The following is an 18,859-nucleotide window of genomic DNA, read 5'->3' on the forward strand; positions in this document are numbered from 1 at the left end:
AACTGCAATATAACAAAATGACGTCAACTGTTGTCATTTTCGTGTCTTGTAATATATGGTTACTGTAATCATTATTGTGAATTTTGTAAGATATGGCTGTCTAATCGATGCATTACATTTGTTTTCTTGAAAATAGATACTTATACTAATATGACATGACATACTAAGATAATAACAACATAAGAAGGAGATATACTGTATATGCTTTTGCAATCCTTTTATTCATTTACGCTACAAAAGACAAGGGATAGACTAGGTATAGATATACTGTAGTTGGTGAGAACAATACTATATCGTAGAGAGATAAAAAAAGACAGAAGGAAAGCTACGTCATAATCAAACGTGAGCCCGCTGCTAATTTCCGTCTCGTAAACGGTCGTTGCCATTTCAAACGGTCGATGCCATTTCAGACGGTCGATGCCATTTCAAACGGTCGATGCCATTTCAAACGGTCGATGCCATGTCGTAGAACGGTACACAAGAAGTTTATTAGCACGCTCCAGCAACAATAGTGTTGATCTCCGTTTTATTGTAAATATCACCGCCATCCAGGCTTGTTTTGTCTTCAAGGTTTGATATTCGAATAAAGAAAGAAAGAATAATGTGGTGTTTCGTGGCGTAGAAAATGCTGGGTTTTAAGATAAATCTTTTTGACCCGGGTTCGAACCCGAGGTGGTTCACTAATTTTTTTACAATTTTTTTTGACGATGCTGTAGTAAATATTGCTTTTTATGCGTTTTTATACGTTTTTGCCCCCAACTCCCCATGTTATGATACGCTCGGACATGGCATCGACCGTTTCAAATGACATCGACCGTTTCAAATGACATCGACCGTTTCAAACGGCGACGACCGTTCCAATGGCGACGACCGTTTCAAATGGCGACGACCGTTTCAATAGGAGACGGAAACGCGTTGTGCCGCTTGTGGTGCCCGTTACTTGGTGCAGACGACACAGGTGATCTCTCGCCCCTCCACGTAAGGGGGGCACTCCAGGGAACCGCACGTTCCCTCCACTGCATAGAACACTGCGCCGTTGTGGTTGACGGGCGAACCCCCCTTCTCCGGCTCGCTGTCCATGCAGACCCACTCCGTGCGGGCATGGCCGTGGTACTCCGCCATCAGGTAGCCGCTGTACTCGGACACCCAGCCGTCACCCTTACACGTCCTGTGTCACGGAGAAATGATTGATGTAGTTTCATGTTTGTCAACTGACAGGTGTTAGGTGCTAGAGAGTGCTAGACATGTTAGAGAGTGTTATCATGAAATATAGCGGGATTTCAAACTTTCCTAATCAATTATGCAAAGTAGGTGGCCCAAAATCTGTCCATTTCGAGATTTCATAAAGACCTATCAAGGCAATCCATCCAGGAACTCTTGTGTTCTTACACTGACACAGTCAGTCACACATACACACACATAAACGCACACACATACACACACACAGGCACGCACACATACACACACACACACACACACAGGCACGCATATACACGCATAAAGACACAGGCACACGCGCGCGCGCACACACCGTGACGCACGCATATACACACATACACACACACACAAACACACACACACACAAACAGACACGCACACATACACACACAGACACGCATATACACGCATAAAGACACAGGCACACGCGCGCGCGCACACACGCACGCATATACACACATACACACACACACACAAACACACACACACACAAACAGGCACGCACACACACACACACACAGGCACGCATATACACTCATATACACGCATAAAGACACAGGCACACGCGCGCGCACACACACACGCACGCATATACACGCATACGCACACACACACACACACAAACACACACACAAACACACAAACGAACAGACACAAACAAACAGAGACACACACGGTACACTCAAAGATAGACACAGGCACACACATAGACACAAACACGCACACACCTTGGCGAAGGTAATTAAGAAGCAACAGTGTCACACCTGCGTCCCGGGATCATGACAGCGCTGCGGCCCGAGACGTGGCAGACCGCGCAGGGCACGTCGTGGTTGTGCAGCCCGTTCCCGGCGAAGGGAACCTGGTTCCAGGTCTCATACTCGGCGCCGAACAGCCGGGCGCTGTAGCTGCTGTAGCCGTCCTGGTAACTGCCCCATTCCGGGTCTTTAGGAAGGCACAGGTAGCTGGCCCCGCCTCCGGCATGGGTGTAGTGCGCGCCTGCCGCCATCCCTGCATGGAGCAACAAGAATCTTAGCTTACAACCAGCAAGGAGGTTATATAGACACAGTCTATAGACATAGTTTATATAACCTCCCTGCAACCAGATATTGAGAAAAAGTACGTTGCCGAAGACCCACCGGAATTTGTTTGTGTGGACATTTCTTTGTAATATAAAACAGATTTTATTTTCAACCACCTTTCCCATGCACAGGTTCAAATGTGTGAGTTTTGTGTGGGTTTGGCACCTAAATGATTCCATGGGTGTCATAAGACCACAAAATGTCAATAGCCCGTTTCGAAACATCGAAAACCGCAACGCAACAATCTTTATCTATTTCTTGCAACAATCTTATAACAGTCGCAATGTCACTATTATTATTATTAACATTATGACGAAAAATATACCTGAAAGATTGTAAATATGTATTAATAACACTTAATTGTAACAACAGTGAATAAATACATGGCGCATGAATATGACAATATGGTAAATATGATAACTATATCCTCCTCTTACCCTCGTAGAGCAGTGTGGAACTTGTCGGACATGTTGATCTGCCCCAGCGAGTGTAGGTTGTCCCGCCGACTGCAACGTAACGAGCATAGAAGACTTACTTGTGGATATATTACGGACAGAGTTGTTGCTAGCTTAGTGAGTATGAGTTATATTTACTGTACTGTACTGCATTGCATATATATCTTTGAAACCATGAACGACACTGAATCTTTTTTAAATGCGGCAGCATTTCTATGTTGGATTTGCTTTGTAAGTTTACGCAGCAGTTTGTGTATCCGTTACTAATGGCCAGCGAAACACCATGTCTACAAACGTTTTCATTTCAACCTTTAATTTGGTCAACAAAATGGTAGGTCAACAATCACAAACAAAGCAGTTAGCGCCAATTGGGACCCTATAGGTATATCATATGTGCCAAATATTGGGACTGTACCAGAGGCAGTAGAATACCTCGTCAGCTTCCCAGCATTGAAGTTGGCAAATAAGAATAAAATACCTCTTACATTATCAGCGATGTGTCTCATACTTCAAGGTTTTATACAAATCATTCTTGAAATGTCTGTGATGGTTTTTTAGGTGTCTTTCCACCACGACACAACAACACCACAAATATGCAATTTTTGTGATACAATATTGTTTAAAAATTTAAAAAACACCTTGAAACCCTAATTTCTACTGCTACCACGAAACTGTATCCTCGTGAAAATCGATGAATCTATAGTCATGTATCTTATGGCAATGAATGAAAACAAGAATCAAGTGATAGTTAAGATATTGTAATTGAAAACCTCTTACCGCATGCTGAGGGTTGAGCTGTGGTCTGAAATTAGTATTTGTATTTTAGTACGCGTCAAAAATATGCAGTTTTTGAAACAGCGTGTCATGATATGCATTAATGGTGTGCAGTGACATGTCGTGAATTTTTATATATGATCAGCCACGACGTAATTATGATAAACAAATCATTGAGAAGTTTTATGTGATGCCCCCAATGATCTAGGTTTGGCGTACTGATTAAGATTGCCCATGTAAGAACAAGCGGGCAATCAGAAAACAACATAAATCATCCCCAAAAACTACGAATTAAAACCGTCAGCCATCAAAGAGATCTGCGCAGGAGGTTTACAATGATCAGTAAAGAGTACGTTGTTGAAGATTTAACCACCGAAACAACGTCTGGACGAATGTTTAACCAGTTAAATTTGTGTGAACTGTCTAATGGCATGAGTAGGCAATTGCAAGTCATTTGTACGTACCTCATGATTGTGTACGTCATCAGTCTTCCCGAACATGTCGAGGTTGATCCCGGCTGCCGCAGTCAGCAGTACGCTGAGCATGAACACGCTCACTAGGGTCATGGTGGCGAGCTGAAGAGTAGAGCGAAACAAGGGGGGGGGGTGTCAAAACTTTTTCATGGTGTGTCAATGATGGTTAGCCATCCAGGTTATAAGATATGCCAAATAGTAAAAACGGTCAGACGTTTTAAGTAGCACCCACTACTTTTCCTTAGTGACACTGAGCAAGATTTTCGATTTGCAAGAACTATTCATCGTTGTGTTACCGGTATTTTCTACAGAAAAAATTGACTCAATCATGTCGAAATGTTCAATTCACTACACGCCAAATATGTATTTGCATCACATAAAAAAGTGCGTGAATTGATATGCAAAAGAATAAACATAAAAGTAATGCATATATATAGGTAATGATATTCTTACCTATCCCCTCGAAGTGATCCCGAAAGAGTGGTTGTTGCTTCAAGTGGTGACAAGAAAAGTCTTTTGGCAGTCTTGCCTGTCATGTGCTATCACGTGATTTCGTGCCTCGTTCTTATTGGTCGTTGCAACATGGTCCCATTTAAGTATGTTATAATGTTTTTGCTAGTTTAAACATAGCCATACGTGATGGTGGAATTTAGATGGGTAGTTTACTCCTGTTAACTATTGACCTCCTTGGTCTCAAGTTTTGTACGTGATGGCGGAATGTAGATGAGTAGTTTACTCCTGTTTAACTATTTACCTCCTTGGTCTGTCACCTCACCAAACTTGCGAAGTCCGTCAGGGACAGTCTGCCGCAATAGACCGATCCCAAAGCCACGCCCCCTGTTCGATTTCGAACACATCCCTCAAAAACAGGGTTTGACGGACCAAACATGGCCGCCGCGGCTAGGTTGAAAATGATGCCACTGACTTCGGTTTTGCTTTTGTGGCACTGAAACCCTTTCAGAGCGGGCCAAATAAGAATGCTATGTCTTCTTTGTTGAAGATTGTATCCACCGGGTAGAGTTGTTTAAGGAGGGGGTAGGTGTAGTTGCGGTGAGAGCGTAATGTTTTCGGTCAATGTTAAAGCGGTATGCGCCGCATAGCTTTCCCTTGTCGGTGGGCATCAGCGCCCAGTTTCTGACAAGCAGCCGATGCACGTGTAAAACAGGGTTCATATATCTGTGATAGGGTTCCCACTGTATTGACTGCATGTATAACAGCTGCATGGTATTTAGTAACTGAGAATTAAAATGCATCCTTTTACTTCCCTGTTCACTTTCAAGTTAACCAGTTTCACACACCAGTAACTGAAGATACGAAACTCTGCGCTAGCGGACTTTGTGGTACAAGCTTCAACTGTTGTCATTTTCGTGTCTTGTAATATATGGGTACTGTAATCAATTTGGTGAATTTTGTAAGATATGGATCTGTATAAACCTGCTTTGCATTTCATATCTGCATGATATTGAAAAGAATTATTTGCTGCCATGCTGTCAAATCATCATATACATAACAAAATACTAGTGTAGAGTTTCCAACAGGTACACTTACATTTCGAAGTTCTTTATATTAGGTTACCAATGAAAGAATGAGAGATATTTTTTGCAATCTTTTTATTCATTTTTCCTACAAGGGATAGTACCAACGGATAGTATTGATGCGTTCTAGTTACTGAGAATAAGACTACATGTAGCAAAGTAAGCTCAGAAAACAGAAGAAAAACTACGTCATAATCAAACGTGCACCCGGTACTAATTTCCGACTGGTAAACGGTCGTTGCCATTTCAAACGTTCCCTGCCATGTCGCAGAACTGTACACGATATGCGTATTAGCACGCTCCCGCAACAATTTGGTGTTTTGTGGCGTAAAAGAAGTAGGGCTTTTCGACCCAGCTTCGAATCCGAAATGGTGCACTTTCCTTCTTCACTCATTGTCTTACCATTTGTCACGATACTGTCGTACATTTGAGATTGAAATGTTACTTTCTATACGTTTCTGCCCCCCCCCCCCCAAGTTACGATTCGCTCGGACATGGCATCGATCGTTTCAAATGGCAACGACCGTCTCAAATGGCAACGACCGTCTCAAATGGCATCGACCGTCTCAAATGGCGACGACCGTTCCATTACGTGACGGAAACGCGCTGTGCCGCTGGTAGTGCCCGTTACTTGGTGCAGACGACACAGGTGATTTCTCGCCCCTCCACGTAAGGGGGGCACTCCAGGGAACCGCACGCGCCTTCCACTGAATAGAACAGCGCGCCGTCGTGGTCGACGGGCGAACCCCTCTTCTCCGGCTCGCTGTCCATGCAGACCCACTCCGAGCGGGGATGAAGGTGGTACTCCGCCATCAGGTACCCGCTGTACTCGGACACCCAGCCGTCACCCTTACACGTCCTGTGTCACGGTAAAATGATTGATATACACATATTCAATCGCACTCATCGCAACATTTAATCGCATTGAGAAGGTGAACTTCAGACAGAAGTATTTGAGAACAAGGGCACTGAAGGACATTTGATGAGACTTGTAGGCAAGTGAGACACACTGTAAATTGATAAAGCCCCCCCCCCCCCTCTCACTGGACCCGCGGCACGCTGTCGGCGTCGCTGCGTCCTAAACTGTATATGTGTTATCCTTGACTTTATAATGGGAATATCATTCAAAACGTACAAAACACACAAAGCTTAAAAAGATTCGTTTTTTTGTCGATGAAATTCGTTGAGTGCTTTGTCAATTCGTTCCACCGCAGCGACGCCGCCAGCGTGTCGAGGGTCCAGTAATGCTAGGGTCACATTTCCTAACCGGGGCCCGGCCGGGCTGTTTACGGAAACGAAAAATCAAAGTGTATGCCCATAAATCTGCACAAGCTATGCTCTTAAATAATTTTAGGTACGTTTTGTTTTTGTTGTCTTTTACATCATACTTTTCGTTCACAAAGACTGCCCGGCCGGGCCCCGGATGGGAAATGTGACCTTAGCATGAGAGGGGGGCTTAAGGGGCAGCATTGTCGCACCTGCGGCCCGGGATCATGAGGAAAGCGCTGCGGCCCGAGACGTGGCAGACCGCGCAGGGCACGTCGTGGTCGTGCAGCCCGTTCCCGGCGAAGGGAATCGCGTTGTGGGTCTGATACTCGGCGCCGTACAGGTAGGCGTTGTAGCCGATGAACCCGTCCTGGTAACTGCCCCACTCCGGGTCTCTAGGTAGGCACAGGTAGTTGGCGCCGCCGCCTGCATGAGAGTAGAGCGCGCCTGCCGCCATCCCTGCATAGAACCAACGAGTGTTTTAGTTATTACAACCAGACATTGAGAAAAAGTGCGTTGCAGAAGACCCGCCGTAATTTGTTTTGTGTGGCCGTTTCTTTGTAACGTAAAACAGATATTGTTTTTAACTACCTTTATCAAGCATACGTTTCAATGTGTGTGTTTCTGGCACCTAAATGGTCCATTTCGTTACAAGACCACAAAATGTCAATGCCTTATTTCGTAACAACGAAAACCACTATGAGCCACTCTTCTACATACGTCTATGCAGCAATTTCACAACAGTCCCTATGCTACTAACACTTTACCGCTCCCGCGTACCTCTTCACTAAACATCAAGACGAAAAATCTTACTAAAACAAGTTTATATATTATTCATACACTGGCAATAACAGTCAAGGAATTCTATGTCGATGGTTTGTTGTATGAATATCAAATTATGGTAAATATGATTACTATATGTCCTCCTCTTACCCTCGTAGACCAGTGTGGAACTTGACGGGCATGTTGTTCTGCCCCAGCGAGTGTAGGTCGTCCCACCGACTGCAACATAACGAGCAAAGAATCCGAACACTAAATCACGTGGATGTATTACGGACAGACCTACTACTGATTAATTGATTATATAAATGTATGTTTACTGTACTCTATTGAATAGATATATCTAAAACTTCAGTAAGTAGCAATGAGGCTTTCTTGTAAATTGCGCAGCATCTCTGTCTAAGCAACTAAGTCGCAGGCAAAGAACAACTTTTGTCATAGGTAAAACATTTAGGCAAATGCACCGTTATGTCCATGGATCAAAATCTCCATTTGGCTATACTTACCAGAACTGCAGTTATACACCGTGAACTATAGCAGTTCTGGTAAACATTGATTTTGAGGACCTGCCAATAGCTTGTGCAATGGAGAATAGGGGGGATGGAGGAGAATGGCCATGAGCACGTACCCGTGAGATCCTCACGATCAGATGATGATGAAACATTGATAGGCTACGCTTTTGATCAATGAACATAGAGGTGCTATAGCCATCTAAAGTTAGATAAACAGTGATACTGATACGTGCGTCTTGACCAATGGGTATTACGGCGCACAGATCCTCTCATGCAGCCAAACACACTAACAAACAGCAACAAATCACTTAGCACATGGCTCCACGACAGGATGTTACCATACATATTGCTGTTTTAACCTTTAGACTGCTAAGGTAGCCGTTTGGTATCTAATTTGTATTGTTCATGGGTTCAGGTAGCAGGGAGAAGGTCTTCCTACGACTGAATTTACTTTGTAAGTTTACGCAGCAATTTGTGTATAAGTTACTTATGCCGGGCGAAACACCAGGTTTACATACAAACGTTTTCATTTCAAACTTAAGTCAGCAAAAAGTGTGTCAAAAATCACACACAAAGCAGTTAGCGCCAATTAGGACACTTTAGATGTTTGTGTATCATATGTGCCAAATATTGAGACTGTACCGGAGGCTGTAAAATATCTCGTCAGCTTTCCACCACTGACATTGGTAAATAAGAAAAGAATACCCATTCCGTCATCAACGAAGAGTTTTATACACTTCGAAGTCTCATACAAATTAATCTTGAAATGTTTGCGGTGGTTTTTGCGGTGTCTCTCTACCATGACATCACAACACCGCGAATATGCATTTTTGTGCTTCGGTATTCTTTCAACCGCGAACTCAAAACACGGCGAAAACCTCCTTTCCACTCCTACCGCGAACTTGTATCCCCGCAAAAATTGACGAATCTACAGTTATGTAAAAATAGATGAATCTACAGTTATGTGTCGCAATGCAAAAGGTAAGAAGAAAGAATTAAAAGACTGTTCAAATTTTGTAATTGAATATCCCGTACCGCCTGCCGCTGGTTCTGCTGGTTCCTCGATGACAATTCCTGAGGGTTGAGCTGTGGTCTGAAAGCAGTATTTCTATTTTTAGTGCGCGTCAACAATATGTAGTCTTTGTATCCGCGTGTCATGATATTCATAAATGGTGTACTGTGGTAAGTCGTTTATTTCGACACTTGATCAGCCACGAGGTAATTATGATGATTATATCATAGATGTGTCAGTGAAAATGTATATATGATGCCCCTAACGATTTAGGGTTGGCGTACCGATTAAGCTTGGCCCATATAAGAACACGCGGGCAGTCAGAAAACAACGCAAGCCAGCCACAAAACCTACGGATTAAAACCGCCAGCCACCAAAAAAGGTCTGTGCAGAGATTACCAATGATCATCAAAGATTTAACCGTTAAAACAACATCTGAACGAATGTATAATCAGTGAAATTTTCTGTGAACTTCCTAATACTTGAGTAGGAAAGTCTTTTGTACCTCATGTTGATGATTATGTACTTCATCAGCCTTCCCGAACATGTCGAGGTTGAGTCCGGCTGCCGCAGTCAGCAGTACGCTGAGCACGAACACGCTCGCTAGAGTCATGGTGGCGAGCTGAAGAGCACAGTGAAACAGGGGGGAAATCAAAACTTTTTCATGATGCTTCGATGAAGGTTAGCCATCCAGGTAATAAGATACGCCAAATAGCAGTTACTCAAGCAACTGCATATCGTTTTGGAAACGGTCAGACGTTTCAAGCAGCATCCACTACTTTTCGTCGGTGACACTGAGTAAGATTTTTCGATCAGCAGGTTTTTCTAACACGAACTATCCATTATGTGTTACCGGTCTTTTCTACGGAAGAAATTGACTCAGTTATGTCAAAATGTTCACTACACGCCAAATATCACAAGATAATGTGCGTAAAATGATATTGCAAAGAATAAATAGAAAAGCACTGCATATATAGGAAATGATATTCTTACTTGTCCCATCGAAGTGATTCCCAAAAGTGTGGCTGTTGCTTCTGCAAAGCGCTGACAAGAAATGTCGTTTGGCAATCTTGCCTGTCATGAGCTATCACGTGATTTCGTGCATCGTTCTTATTGGTCGTTGCAACATCGTTCCACCTTAGTATGTCTAGACTTTTTCCTAGTTTTGCGCGTGATGGTGGAATGTAGATGGGTGGTTTACGCCGGTTTACCTGTTTACCTCCTTGGTCTGTCCTTGGTCACTTAGCACCTGAAGAAATGTTTTAGTCCAGGGCCTTCTTTGTGGGACACTTTCCACCGTCCTGATAATGTATTCTTTTTAAAGCTAGGATGTCAGTTATGCAATTGCTACGTTACGCGTTTTACAAAAGACTCCTGGTAAAGATTTTGTTACATATTCTCAAGGGAAAGGTGACAAAACAAAATCTGAGAAACGCAGTGCTTGGTTAATGGACAATGACAACATTTATTAGAACAGTGCATGCCTAGTTGTTTAGAGGCATTTGGAGGACAGAATTCGTCCACTCTTGCTTTTATGATGTTAAGTTCTGAGTAATACACGGTTACTACATCACATGTACATATACATATTAACCTAAATGATTCGCTCGTGGATGTCATCTGTACAATCAAATCAACATGGCCTATAGTTGTTTACAGGAAAGTAAAGAAAATGCAGAATATCTAATCATCTCAGGGCCCAAGAACCAATACACCATGGAATAGTAAACCTAAGATACAGCTTGGAGTTTATTTTCTACTCAGAATTTCAATCAGACAATAACCACAACGCAGTCTTCTTAAATAAAAACAAAACTCATTGATAAGAGACCAACACATTGCTTGGTATAGTGGTTGGTTAGGCTGTCCCAAAGTGGCAGTGGCGTTTGCAACAATACTGAAGACCTAGTCTACAGCGACGTGTCAGTCGCCACCACCATCCGTGCGTGGTGCAGATTCTGTCTCTGCAATATGCCACACAAGGACAATTTACGATCACTCTTGCGGCCCCACGCACCTCACGGACATGTCCTAGAGCCTCGCCTGCAATGAAATAATGAAATGTACTATAAACAGTATGGTTAAAAAAAGAGAACAATTCGATTCTGCCTAACATCTTGTACATTTCAACGAGATTTTTTTAACCAAAAGATATGACATGGGCATATGAATGAATATATCCTCACCTGAGGTGACTCCAGCCTCTTCTGTTCCATCCTCAATGTCTTCCATTTCAACCAAGAGGGACCGCTGAAGAAACAGGAAACAAACAAACAAGTATGTAAAAACAAACATATATGTAGTGCGATTTCAGGAAGACAAAATACGCCACAAGATATTGAGCCATGTAAGAGACATTTTGAATACTAGAAGCTTACTTCGTGAGACTCTGCTGCAGTCGGTTGGCGGAGGATCAGCAGAACCGCCACTCCCATGAACATCATCACTGTTGCCATGGAAACACGTCCAGTCCGCTGATCAAGCAATCAAGGCAGGAGCAAGCAAAGATTAGCTTCATCACACATGAAATGGACCATTTCAACGTTCATCAGTTTCCATTATATGTTTGTATGTATTCACCAGCTGAAAGAACACATTTGCCACAGTCCCACCTCAGAATTGATATCAATCAATTTGGCCATGGCAAATCTAGCCAGGGCAATTTAGTTCATTAGTGTGTTTATTTTCCAATGTCAGGTTTAGGTTGAACGCATTAAGAATCGACGATAGTGTTCAATCACAAACGATAAACAATTGAGGTATGAAAATACTTGTATAAAGAGTAGATAACAAATTAGACATGTACACGCATGCCGATCCGCTCCATCGACTTCGAACAGTGATGTTTATCTTTTTGTCACGACATACACTGGCGATCACACAGGAAACTAGGGTTCGGTGACCTCATACCTTCATGACATATTTAGAGCTTTTGTAATTTGCATTTCATTGTGTACATCTCTGTCTAAGCTACCTTCATACCTAAAACCATGAAAAAAAAGTAAGCAATGTGATAATGATAATATGGAAAATAAACACTGTGTGCCAAAAACATAGAACTCAAAGTCATGTGACTTCGATATCTGGTTAGACGCGTGCATTAGTCAAACAGACCGAGAAGCACTTTGTGTCGTCAAAGTAAATTTGAGCTATGCTATAGCAAGAGAAAGTGTAAACCAATTTTGTAACGACATATTTACAATTTCAAATTGTACATTGAAGGGTTTATTCGTAGACATATTTGTACATGTTTCGATTAGAATTATTTCTGTTAGTAGTTCAAGTAACTCTTACCAGTTTAAGCAGGTAATCTTTTGAAATGGTGAACTTTGTTATTGTACACCTGATTGATTGATCGTGCTACAAAGGTATTCTTCGGTACGCGGTCATGCAGGGCATACCTGAAGATTGTACCAAAATAACCCGGCCTACGTCACGGGAAAATACCAAACTTAAATGCCCATAGCAACCTTCGTTGAAGTTGATATCTGCCTAGCAACCTTCCTTTTGGATACATTACGTAACTACTGTTTTCCCCTGGGGGTCTATTCATTTTGCGATATGCTTCATATCTCTTGTCACATATCTTGAAGTATTGTTTGTCATTTGTTAACACGGCCAAGGCCGAGAATGAATATTGATGCTTTTACTCCATTAAGTTGTACATAGACCACAAGTGGACTTGGCAATGCGTATGCTGCATAATTCTTTATTGCAGTAGTAATGCCAATGGATACAATAGAGGCTACTTTAAAAAGTCTGTTCCTGGACAACTTGCTGCACACTTTCCCCCCATATTTTGTATCGTCAACAGTATGACGTTGCCTTGCTTACGAACGTTACGTTGCTATTGTTTTTTGCTTTGTTCACGACCCACTAAATAACACAATAAAGCTGCTGTAAACGTCAATCGTTTGATCATTCATGTCACATACGTTTTGCGTATCTCTGCAGGGCCATGGTATCAATATCAGGCCTTAAGGATCTTTCACAATATATATGTGTCACACTAGTACTGCTGTGTATTATTGGAAGGTCTAGTGGATCTTTTTGGATCCACATTACCCCCAGAGACTCACCTTAAGCTTGCTCTGAACGCCAGTGCGCAACATGTCTCCCTTTCAACAGCAGTGATAGCAGACAAAGTCCAAAGAGCTAACTGCGGGGCTGTAGTATTTTTCAAGCTCTAACTTCCTCGTCGTCAACACTAGTGAAAAGGTAAAGGGATCTTTTGGGCAGGATTGTTCATGTGCATTCAGGCATGTCCCCGTCTTGCCTTGCGGCCAACACTAACATCGTACCTTTAACTGAGGGCGCATGACTACCTCACACCTGCACTGGTCTTTGTTGTTACCTCCATGAAATACGTAGGAGGCATAGTTTTTGCTCCGCTTGTCTGTATGCGTGCGTGTGTGTTCCGGCGTAATATGGTAAGAACCCCTGGATGGATAATATTTTATCTGCGGGTAAATGTTTATTTGGAGCCTCCTGGCGGCCGACCTTGGTACAGCAGCAGAACCTTCGTTTTTTGTATCTTTGCTCCTGGAGATGTTGTTGTTCTTTATCACTTACCGTCAGCCTTAGAAAGCACCCCTCGTCATTCCCTAAATTAGGCCTGTTCACACAAACTTGTCTCTAGACTAAATGTTGGCTTTATTTCGCAGAAAAAGTACCAACCTGAACTATTTCGATATCTTTAATGGCTACCAGGGGGTTTGCACTGTACATGGCTTTGACTTTGAACCACATGAAGTCAATCGTAACAACCTACATGTATTTGTAACCAACAAAACAATTATTATTACTACAGTCTAAGACGGTGTTTGATCACACCACGACGCAGTCCTTCTCGAAGAACTTGATGACCCTGTCGACCGTGTCCGAGTCCAGGCTGCAGTCCAACAGCTCCTCACGGCTGGCCAGCGCGATCCTTCCCAGGGTTCCCCGGCCCTGCTGCATCACAAGGCACTCTGGGAACGAGAATAAAAGTTTTATTTTTCAAATCCTTGTGGTTGACACTTTGAGAGTTGTTGCATAGATATAAAATTTTGAACGGAAAGAGATGGATGGATGGATTTTACTTTTTTTTGATGACGCGTCGCAAAACGACGTCGACTCGAAAAAAGAACTTGAAGTGTTCAATATAAAGGTATCAGCTGAAACGTATAGGTTTATCATCATCATCATCATCATCATCATCATCATCATCATCATCATCATCATCATCATCATCATCATCATCATCATCATCAACATCATCATCATCTTCATCATCACGTCGGTCTGTCCACTCTTTGGCCCTTGTCTTTTCGACTCGAACGAACAATAGACCTACACTATAGACCGATCCCATAGCCCTGCCCACCTCCATCAAAATGTAGAAAATGCAGGCAAGAAAGCAATGATATGGAGCCACTCTCTCATACCACTAATTGATATCGTCTCATCGGTGGAACTACCAATTGTGATGGAAGTCAGGATTGGTTCATCGAGACTAAACCACACATCGAATCTACAAAGACGGTTGTTATTAATCTCCAAGCAGATCCTTCGGTTGGCAAAACAGCATCCATGGGCCGAAACAATACTAGTATCCATTGGTAACCCAGGGCTCGGAGAACCGGGAGCTTCAGAAAAGCGACGATTCTGCCTCTCTACATCTGCGTGGAGCTTAGGTTGTTACCATGTTGGCTCAGTCCGAGCCTGGAGATGATCTGCAGCACGATGTCTTCTGAGACCTGATTGGTCAACAGCTTGCACAGCCGCTGACGTATCATCTCGCACGACGGTTTGTAGGTTGCCTAGAAAAACAACACGAAAACATACTCAATACAAAAAAATTAGGGGGAAGAAACTAGCCTCCGATGCAGACTCCTCCCGGCTGTTTTTTTTTTTTTTTTTTCAAGTTACAATTTTTATACTGGCCAGCCAGTAATAAGAAAAAAATGTAATAGTATAAAAAATTGTAACTTGAAAAAGAAAACAGCCGGGAGGAGTCTGCGTCGGAGGCTAGGAAGAAACTCCCCGTCCAAAAAGTCCTAGGGAGCATACCATAGCCAAAAGAGCCAGTGGGAATGGCCCCTGTAACAATGTGACTGTGTATATTTGTGAAATTGTAAATATGTTGTTGTGCTATGTAGAGTTGTGCTAGAGTGAGTGAGTGAGTGTTGTGCCATGTAGTATGATGTACTATTAAATTAATGTATGTTTGAATAATAAATGATTGATACAAAAAGATTCCTCAATCTCAGAATCGACAGGTTAGATATTTGAGTTGATATCATGTAGACTTGAAGCCAACTACGTATACGCAAATACAATGTTACTTTTGTCTAGCATAATTAGATGCAAAGTCTAATTTCTTTCTAAATCTAGAAAAAAGTCTCGGATATCTAAACTAAATCTCGAAAAGATGCTTTACAGCATTTAATTTAATATACTTGTTCATATACCAACCCTCTGCATTTTGACGTTACGGTATTGGTATATCGGCTAAGATTTGAAATTCCCGCTACCGCAAGGCATTGTGGGATGACGTAATCTCAGGTGTGCATCGCGGCGCATCCCGGAAGTGCAAGTGCAGGACCGACTGATCATTGCAGACGGTTTTGAATCATATTTGACTTAAAAAACAAACCATTTTACCAACGCTCTCTCATTTTAAAGGCGATTGCGAACAAACGAAGGTGAGTATATAGACTAGATGCACCTGTTCGCACCTGCCTACGGCCATACCACGTTGAATACACCCGATCTCGTTCGATCTCGGAAGTTAAGCAACGTCGGGCCCGGTCAGTACTTGGATGGGAGACCGCCTGGGAACACCGGGTGCTGTAGGCTTCATCTTTTGTCTTTTTATTTTAATGCTCTTTTTAAAAAGTCATCATATAGATACTCGGCGCTTCTCTTCTAACGCATTGATGTTTTAACAAGGGTAATAGCTGATGGATACCCTCCTGATTTTACACGTGTTGGCTATATGGCTGACAATGGCAGTATGCCATTCAAGATATGAATGGATTTACCGTTTTATATTACATGAATATGCATAAAACAGTTTGCTTCCATAACAAATTCATTTGGTCGGGATTTTATGGAGGTTAACGCTCGTAGCAAACACAAAAACCCGTTGCAATCTGAAAACAGCACTTGATAAAACCAGAACAAAAGAACGGCCACAGAGCCGTCTATAAAACACAGGCATGCTATTATTGATAAATAACGCTTACGTAGTACGTACGTATGCAATCCACCACAATACCTTCGCGATCGTTTCCATTGACTGCACGCACTCACTAGCGTTGTGGGCCGGAAGCAGGTACAACTTCCTATCCATAAACCTGTGTAAGAAATAGTAAATGCAGGGTCAAATCTCCGACTGGGGTATTATCTAGCCTCTATTGCAGCCACTCCCTTGAGTTTTTATTTTGTGTCAACGACTGTACTCATAGTTTTCTGATATATAGATAGCTACCGTGGTCTGACGGTTGTCGATATCTGATAGACCCAGGTAGCCTCTACCAGGCCCCGTCCTATCGCTGGGAAAATAGTAGAAATTGACCGCGGTAGTCTGCTATACAGGGTAGTCCGCTATACAGTGAAGCTCCATTATCGATGGACTTCATCGATGATGGAGCTTCACTGTATAGCGGACTACCCTGTACAGCAGACTCACCCCTCGGTCAAATTGTACTATTTTCCCAGCGATAGGACGGGGCCTGGTAGAGGCTATAGCTAAGACCCAGGTAACTATAAGGAATCGACGTATGTGATGTGTACGCCGTAGCACGTGCGTAGTTGTTAAAGCCAAAAAAGGCAGGAGACTAGATATTAGATGTATCATACTTGCCGTCAATGGCCAAGAAGTAATTTCTAAAACGCCACACTGCGAAACTTGTCATAAGTGCAAGATATCATGTTGACTGACCTGTTCTGCAAGGCGGAGAGTGCTGTCATCTCATGGTGACCGTGCAGAGCGGCTGTCGTCAGTAGGTAGCAGTTACGGTGGACTGCCAGAAACTTCTCGATTCTGAACAAAATAAAAATGAATTAGCACATCGTGTGCTTATATAAGAATGATCATAAGATTATGCAGAGGACATCTATTTCTGCAACATGGAACTTTGACTTGTGCCTTAAATGTGTTTATTCTACCGTGCCATTGTTTGGATCATAGCATATCTACGATAAATAATAATGAAAAGCTTCTCTGTCATCAATAAAGGGTTAACATACGAACGGGAATGGTAAGTGAAGATAAACAAATTTGTAATGCGATGCACCAATTTTCTTCCCCCTGAAGCCCTACGCAAGCGAAGTTTGTAGAATATACATGATATTTTGCCCATCTAAGTAAACAAATAGGCATAAAAGACAGATATTCTGCATTCAATTGACCTGTCCACCAAATGACCGTCCAAGACCGGGTCGGCGCTAGGAGGCCAGTCTGTTAACGACTCGTTAAGCGGGACGATCATAAACGCCACCCCGGACAGGGGGAAGATACACGTGTGGCGCAGAGTGGTGTCAGAAACTGAAAAAAAAAATCCATAAAGAAGAGTTATTGTTATGTACGCACTAATGATTCCTAAAGTTTACCGGGTGGTAGAGATTGAACTAGTTTTTTTAAAATAACACATTGTGTAATTCTTAAGATTAGAACATCGAACTGATATGATTATTTGCCCATTGAATTTGTGTCATAAACAACAAGTAGTAAGCGTTTGGATGCTTAAATGTTATGACATTTTTCCATTTCTATTTATCTTATTGGAGTTGCCACGATGCAATACAGTTTGAGAGAAGGTAGCATATTGCTGATATCGTGCACCATAACTTACAAATACATTTAATGCGATGACCATATATCTTAGATAGTACCATAAGAATTAAATTGCCATCTCAATAAAGTAATGATTAGAACAGATGTTGACATTTATCAAGCAAGATCGCACTAGCCTGGAATCCAGACCTATTATAGCTCCCGAGTCTCTCTCCGCAAAGAGAGACTCGGGAGCTATAATAGGTCTGGATTCCAGGCTAAGATCGCACCCCTGGTCTTGTGTTGTCGTTGCTGCAACAGTCTAGTGACGTCACTGTTCTGTAGAGAGGCGTTGACGATGACCGGCCACTGTTGGTTGGAGGTCACGTCACCTTTTGGCTCATCCATGCCCCCTGTCGATTTCCAGAGGTACTGATCAATTCAGATAAGACAAATGATGGTTGAAGCAAGGACGTTTAATCTGATTAAACCTCCTTGGTTGAAGAGACCACGGAGGTCTATATAACCTCCTTGATGAGACACACGAAACATGACAAAGTAGAAAGCCCGACAAAACGCCTAAAAACACGTCAAAATCCAGCCGGAACCCCTCCTATGCTTGGAGAGTAAAAAATGTCAACAAATGTGATTTATTTTACAAATAAGTTGCTTCCCTTATAAGTCATGTCACTTGACCGGAATTCACATCAAATTCACATAACTTACCCGAAACTTAAAGCCTTGACGATCTTCTCGAATCAAACTTTACCTACCCTAAAATTCCACCGGTGTTTTGTTTTGGCAGGGACTTTAAATTTTCCCGCCGTTTTCATCATCGAGACAGATGCGATTTACCGGAAATGGCAGGGAATAGTGCATTTTTCTTAAGGGGTGCTTAGCGTAGTACATTACATAATAAAGGCCGTTTAGTCAAAATATACTTAATTAAACATGCAATATTACGATAAAGAGTAATATCTATCAATCTAAGAAG

The 18,859-nt window shown here is 42.5% G+C and overlaps 2 protein-coding genes and 1 non-coding gene across 7 annotated transcripts; 1 reads left to right on the top strand and 2 right to left on the bottom strand.

Moving 5' to 3' along the window:
* Positions 1 to 202: 202 nt before the first annotated feature.
* Positions 203 to 13,253, bottom strand: LOC136446102 (uncharacterized). Of its 2 annotated transcripts, none has more exons than XM_066444382.1 (9): positions 13,184 to 13,253; positions 11,483 to 11,578; positions 11,291 to 11,354; positions 10,098 to 11,147; positions 9,610 to 9,726; positions 9,128 to 9,185; positions 7,734 to 7,802; positions 7,013 to 7,259; positions 203 to 1,168 (listed from the first exon to the last, which is right to left on the bottom strand). In XM_066444382.1, the coding sequence occupies exons 4-9, from the start codon at positions 10,104 to 10,106 to the stop codon at positions 937 to 939; spliced, it is 732 nt and encodes a 243-aa protein (XP_066300479.1). In that variant the 5' UTR covers positions 10,107 to 11,147; positions 11,291 to 11,354; positions 11,483 to 11,578; positions 13,184 to 13,253; the 3' UTR covers positions 203 to 936. The 2 variants fall into 2 exon arrangements, with proteins under 2 accessions (XP_066300479.1, XP_066300478.1); XM_066444381.1 differs by lacking the exon at positions 203 to 1,168 and adding an exon at positions 5,613 to 6,393.
* Positions 13,254 to 13,895: 642 nt separating this feature from the next.
* On the bottom strand, positions 13,896 to 18,715 carry LOC136446318 (protein SPO16 homolog). Of its 4 annotated transcripts, none has more exons than XM_066444669.1 (7): positions 18,639 to 18,715; positions 18,156 to 18,297; positions 17,502 to 17,637; positions 17,032 to 17,133; positions 16,366 to 16,444; positions 14,788 to 14,905; positions 13,896 to 14,074 (listed from the first exon to the last, which is right to left on the bottom strand). In XM_066444669.1, the coding sequence occupies exons 1-7, from the start codon at positions 18,699 to 18,701 to the stop codon at positions 13,932 to 13,934; spliced, it is 783 nt and encodes a 260-aa protein (XP_066300766.1). In that variant the 5' UTR covers positions 18,702 to 18,715; the 3' UTR covers positions 13,896 to 13,931. The 4 variants fall into 4 exon arrangements, with proteins under 4 accessions (XP_066300766.1, XP_066300767.1, XP_066300769.1 ...); XM_066444670.1 differs by having other exon boundaries at positions 18,156 to 18,278; positions 18,639 to 18,713; XM_066444672.1 differs by having other exon boundaries at positions 18,156 to 18,278; positions 18,592 to 18,691.
* LOC136446648 (5S ribosomal RNA) lies at positions 15,826 to 15,944 on the top strand. The gene has a single exon (XR_010757616.1). It is a non-coding gene; the product is annotated as a 5S ribosomal RNA (ribosomal RNA).
* Positions 18,716 to 18,859: the final 144 nt, after the last annotated feature.

Source organism: Branchiostoma lanceolatum, chromosome 12 (genome assembly GCF_035083965.1).
Source record: "Branchiostoma lanceolatum isolate klBraLanc5 chromosome 12, klBraLanc5.hap2, whole genome shotgun sequence".
NCBI lineage: Eukaryota > Metazoa > Chordata > Leptocardii > Amphioxiformes > Branchiostomatidae > Branchiostoma > Branchiostoma lanceolatum.